This window comes from Propithecus coquereli, unplaced genomic scaffold, assembly GCF_000956105.1.
Source record: "Propithecus coquereli isolate 6110/MARCELLA unplaced genomic scaffold, Pcoq_1.0 Scaffold181, whole genome shotgun sequence".
NCBI lineage: Eukaryota > Metazoa > Chordata > Mammalia > Primates > Indriidae > Propithecus > Propithecus coquereli.
Window position 1 is genome coordinate 5,211,943 of NW_012142857.1, and position 5,494 is coordinate 5,217,436.

Genomic DNA, 5,494 nt, shown 5'->3' on the forward strand with positions numbered 1-5,494 from the left:
AGTTGCTAGAAGGCTACACAAGAAACTATCTGGTTACATCTGTAGGGGTGGAATAAGGGAATTAGAGTAGAGAAAGTACTTTTAAAACACTCTTGTATTGTTTTACTATGAACATCTGCTCTTTTTATAATGTAGCTTTTATACCTTAAAAAACAAACGAATCAACCAAATTTAGCTGGGAATTTATCTTTAAAAATTTTGTGTAGACATGTGGTCTATGTTGCCCAGGCTGGTCTTGAACTCATGGCCTCAAGCAACCCTCCCCCCTCAGCTTCCCAAAGTGCTTGGATTATAGGTATCAGCCACCATGCACAGCTGAATTTATCTTATTCCTCAGGTAGGTTGGAGCAGAGAAGTGGGGACCTAGTGATTAACATCAAATAAAGTCCAGGGTGGATCAATGACTTGACCAGACACAGAGCTTAAAAGTGTCTCAGTTAGGACCCAGGACTTCACTGGGGACCCAAGAACAAGAGTTTCTTCTAATCTCTCTCTGCTTCAGAGGAATACATGATATAAAGATATAGCTCATCATCTTTGAATATTTGTAGACCCCTACACTGAAGTGAAGAAACCCAAGATGAAAGGCCACATGGAGGCCCAGGCCCCCAGCCACATGAGCCCAGATCAGCAAACTACTCAGTGAAGTCACTATTGTTGAAAACCACTACATTTTGGAGGTAACTTTTATCCCACCACTATCCACATGCTATCAAAATATTAAAATTCTGCTTTCTGATACAGTAAAAAACTTCCCTTTTAAATATTAAAATAGATTTTAAAAGAAAAAAGGACCACAAGTTAAACTCTATGTGTTTAATACATCTGTAGGAACAGAAGGAATGCCACAAGGATTAGAATTTTATAATATACATTAGATATTTACGTAAAAGAGGTTTCCCGTTTTACTGTTTTTTCTACCTTCTCAGAACAATAAATAGTAATTCCTACTTTCATGGATAAGCTGCTCCATTGTGTTGGACAGTAAGTGTATCTTTATGTTTCACATCATCATCTCCAACAACTCTACTCTGCATTTCCTGGCACAGTCTCACTTAACTGTTCCACAGTAAAACTGTACTCCACTCAAATTGGAGGAGCCCAAGAAACGAGAGTAAGCAGCAGTCCAATTCATGTGAATGAAAGACCAAAGGTTTTTAAGTACTGATTTAGTAACTGAGTGTCTACTGGCACAAACCTTCTATTTATTCATATTGTTAAAACAGCAATAATAGAAATGAAAGCTACATTAGTGAAAAAGGAACTCAGGAATGAGGTCATTAAATATAACTAACTACATTTTAAACATAGATACCATGTATTTCCTGATTAGTATCAGGTAAATACCTAACCTATCTATCCTGAATTCTGGTCTCAGTGAAAAAGGTCAGAGACAATTACAGAGAAGGTGCTTCATATTTTCAGGTCCATTTTTAAAACGAGATCCGTTGGGAAAATCGCTTTAGTCTTTCTTTTTATCAGAGATTTCTGTTGGTCCTCTTGTTGGTAATCCATGTATGTCTCCACCCTAAAATGAAAAAAGCATTTTAGGAATTATTACAACAAAAAGACTCATTGTAAGAGACATACTCTTTACAAATAGACAATGAACCAGAGTGAAAAAACTTTGCTTCCAGAAATGTGCAGGATTGCTAAATTAGTGCAAATAGTCAAAGTTGAACCCAACAAGCACCAATATCTACAGAGTTGTGTAAATATTCATTTAAAAAAATAATTTTGTTTTTTTAAAAAATTCTGTGATCCTTCCAATTAAATCTCTTAACCAAGTTATCAGTCAGTGAAACTGGCTTATATGTGGACCATCTCTCTCATCCATTAACTATCTACTATTATGCTTACCAGCCAGGAAGTACTGGTTATCATCTTGGCGTAAGGCAGGGAACTAATGTATTAATCACAGGCCTAGTTTAAAACCATAGTTTAAGCCAAATGTTAATTACTTAGATTGAGACAAATTACTGAAGCTTCTTGTTTCAAAAACTTGCCTTTTCAAAATCCAAGTGTTTCACTCAAGTACTACCCCTTTCCCCACCTTTATTCAAGGTATTTGAATATTCTTACCTTACAGTCTACTTGGCCTTTATTTTTACCATTGGATTCTTGTATAGCTTTTCCAGGCCATATACGACTAACAAAAGGGTAAATCAGAGGGTATATGTATGGCTCCAGGAATTTTTTGTAGACCCAGAGCAGAACTGGAATGACAATACAAGGAATGCACACCATTGTCCCAGGCTTGAACTCCTAAACTGTTAAAGAAAAAAATTAGTTCATCACAGAGTAATGAATTTACCTAGATTAAGATAGCTAAAAGGACTATTTCTACAGTGAAGGAAAAACTTAAAACATATCATTTGCTAAAAGCAAGAGTTTATTAAATAGAAATGCTATCTGCGAAGTAAAAACACAATAGGTAGTAGACATGAAAATAATAGTGAAGTGCCCGTTTCCAAACCTTTCCAGTCACTGCTCCCTAATTATAAATGTGATGATAAAGGAAAGATACCAACACTGGGTAGGTGCTAGGCAGTTTACATTTATCAATTCATTTAATCTTCAAAACACCCACTGAGGCTGGGTGCCTTTGCTATCTCCATTAACAGATTTAAAAAATGGAGGCACAAAAACTTTACACTTAGTATTATGACTTACACTCCATTTAAGTGTGGAGCAGAATTAGTGTAAGTTAACTCCCAAGTCCCGATCTTCAGAGACTGACAATATCAATTAGCCAAACCTACAAAACTGGAGGCAAATCCACAATATGAAACTTACCAATATATTACTTTGGAAGACCTCTAGGCTGCAAATCAGCTGACCCAGCTGATGTTTCCCAGGCCACAACTCTCCCTTGATATACTTTGCTTTTATTTTTAAGGCCATAATTAAAGGTATGCTGAGTAATAAAATATTTATTTAACATTATAAGTAAATCATTCATTTCAAAAATTAACACCTTCAATTTCTTCAATGATTAGAAATTATATTGGAATTTCTCAAAAATCAGCAATTTCTTGAAAAAAAACCAATACAAGTTCCACAATATATTATTAAGCCAAAAGGCCTTTTAAATTTAAAAGAAATTTTAATCCCTTAGAATAGGGTGGAAGGCCTTAAAAAGCAAGAAACTTCAGAACAGTGCGTAAGGCGTAATCCAGGATGTTAACATTTCTTATTTTCAAAATATTGTAAGTTAAGTAATATTTGCTGGCACATGCGTCGGCACCATGACTACACTAAGGCAATTTTTAAGTAATTCACAATACAGGTAAATCCAATCTGAATGTGGCTTTGAAATGAATTACAAACAAGAACTATAAACAAACAAAATTGTAAATTTGTATCAAGCCAGCTATTTTGCAAAGGATTCATAGTTGGACTCTGAAACAACCCCTGGTTAAATTACAATAAGAATTCACTGAAATAATTGGTCCCAAAATTTTAAAGACCATATTCTCTGATTAAAATAAGCCAAACGAGCAGTGAGTCTTTTTCAGTATTTTTCGAGGAATCATTATTTTTGGCTATAGATGTTTAGAATCTGATCTGAAGAGAGTTCAGAGGTGATCAGGCGTAGGCCTTGCACCCTCACAGGTACCACAGCACAGCAGTTAAGCTCACTTCAGCTGGGAGCTACCAGCTACCTGGATTTGAGACTTGCTTTCATCGTTTTCTTGATGGTGTTTTCAGGAAAGATATTTAACCAGATTGTACCTTAATTTCCTCATGTGTAAAATGAAAACAATAATAGTACTTATCTCAGAAGGATGTAGTGTGGGTTAGATAGTATGATACAAAGCTCAGAACAGTGTCTACATATATTAAGTGCTATATAAGTATTATAAAAAGAGGGGGAAAAAATTCCAGAAGTTGTGACCTGTTCAAAGTTCACATAGAGGTAACTAAGTAACTAGAGTGGGCTAAGACCATTTTTCTCAGTTCGTTTCCTAGCTCAAAGCTGTAGACTTTTCCTCTTCAAAACCAACTAAACATCTTCAAAACAACGGGCAATGCTAACCAGTAAGAGGTTAAGTTGGCTGGCAAGCTGTCCATCAAAAAGATAGTCGTTGTGTTTAAAATAAGTTCATACACATTATGTTGTAAATAAAACTCTCAAGAACAAATACTACTAATTACTTACGCCACAATTACGGCTTTTCTAAAACTTCTTAGCTCTCTTCAGAATGAAGCTACTTGTATTTTATCGCTTAATTCTGATTTTTTGGTAAGATATTTTACTTCACACACGTGGATATTGTGGTTAGAGAAGTCTAGAAGGTGGCTAGGAGAGATTCATTATCATTTTAGCTACCTTCTCTAAGCCAACAAATCGAGCAAAATGGATAAAAATTGTTGCTGAGGAATCTTCTTTCACTCGATTTAGTCCAAGACAATGGAATGAGGAAAAGGCTTGAGGCTCTATCCGAGATAGGGCAGGTATCGTAGGAGAGCCGCCAGTTCAGCGGATGATTTTAGTGGAGACACAGGGAGCGGGGACAGGTTGAGTCAAAGACAACGTAGATAAGGGCTAATGATGAGGATCATAATAGGGAAGTGAAACCGACAATACGAGGCCGAGGAAAAGAACAAACGGATATAAAGGAAAGGAGCGGCGGAACAGAGGTACCGAGGGTGGGTGGACGAAGACGGAGTCCGGGAAAAGGGCGAGGGGAGGCCGGTGGTGACACGCGTTTGGGAGCGGGGTGTACCGTGAGAGCGGAGCGGGGCGTCCCCGGGGAGTGCAGGGCAGAACGGACAACCTCGCGCCGGGCTGGAGCCTGCCGAGCAGCTCTAAGGCGCCGCGGGAGCGCCGAGGCCTGAGCCCACCCCCGGCCCACCCCAGCCTCGCTCACCCGCGACCGCGAAGCGCAAATGACAACGTCCGCACTTCCAGAGGGAGGGACGAGCAGCCGTCCGGCCAATGGGCGGGCGCCCGCAGAGGCCGACAAAGGCTCGCCTGCGTCAGCCCGACGTCGCACAGCACGTAGGGCGACGCCCGGGAGGGGCTTCCGGCGCCGCGGGGATTCGTGTTTCCCAGTCGCCCGCCTCAGGTCGGCTCGGAGAGGAAAATCCGAGCTACGCCCAGGCCCGGAGCGCAGTAGGGTGCTCAACATTCTTCAGAATGAGGGCTGTGCCAACGGCTCACCACCCGCACGATAGCTTCTGTTCTCAGATGCAGTTGGGGCTAAGCTATTCGCTCCGTCATAAATATCTTAAATCTAACAGTAGAGGAAACTAAAGTCAACCGTAAACATCAGCGCTTATAGGCTTTAGACACATACAGGGTGTCCCGTAAGTTTCCATACAACGAAAAAATTGTAGTGAATATTTTGTAAAGGTACATTTAGCTACAACTTCCCACATCCCTTACGTATGGGGACTTCTGGGACACCCTGTAGATGGAAATTGATAAGCATTGCCAAGGTCGTGTAGAAATTAGAGCCCTCATACAACGGCACGTGGAAACGTAAAT

General features: G+C 39.6%; 1 protein-coding gene across 5 annotated transcripts; it reads right to left on the minus strand.

Annotated features, from left to right (window-relative positions):
- Positions 1-1,154: 1,154 nt before the first annotated feature.
- On the minus strand, positions 1,155-4,911 carry LOC105808900 (chromosome unknown open reading frame, human C18orf32). 5 transcript variants are annotated; one of them, XM_012642664.1, is made up of 3 exons: positions 4,875-4,911; positions 2,083-2,270; positions 1,155-1,528 (listed from the first exon to the last, which is right to left on the minus strand). In XM_012642664.1, exons 2-3 carry the CDS (start codon positions 2,245-2,247, stop codon positions 1,463-1,465), a joined length of 231 nt encoding a protein of 76 aa, XP_012498118.1. In that variant the 5' UTR covers positions 2,248-2,270; positions 4,875-4,911; the 3' UTR covers positions 1,155-1,462. The 5 variants fall into 5 exon arrangements, with proteins under 5 accessions (XP_012498118.1, XP_012498121.1, XP_012498117.1 ...); XM_012642667.1 differs by having other exon boundaries at positions 2,083-2,265; positions 4,731-4,885; XM_012642663.1 differs by having other exon boundaries at positions 4,731-4,885.
- Positions 4,912-5,494: the final 583 nt, after the last annotated feature.

What these genes read in the sequence shown, in the direction of transcription:
- LOC105808900 (XM_012642664.1), bottom strand. Translation starts at nt 2,247, where the DNA reads ATGGTGTGCATTCCTTGTATTGTCATTCCAGTTCTGCTCTGGGTCTAC. An exon ending in AAGGCCAAGTAGACTGTAAG is followed by an intron (nt 1,529 to 2,082) that starts GTAAGAATATTC and finishes TTTTCATTTTAG; the next exon opens with GGTGGAGACATACATGGATT.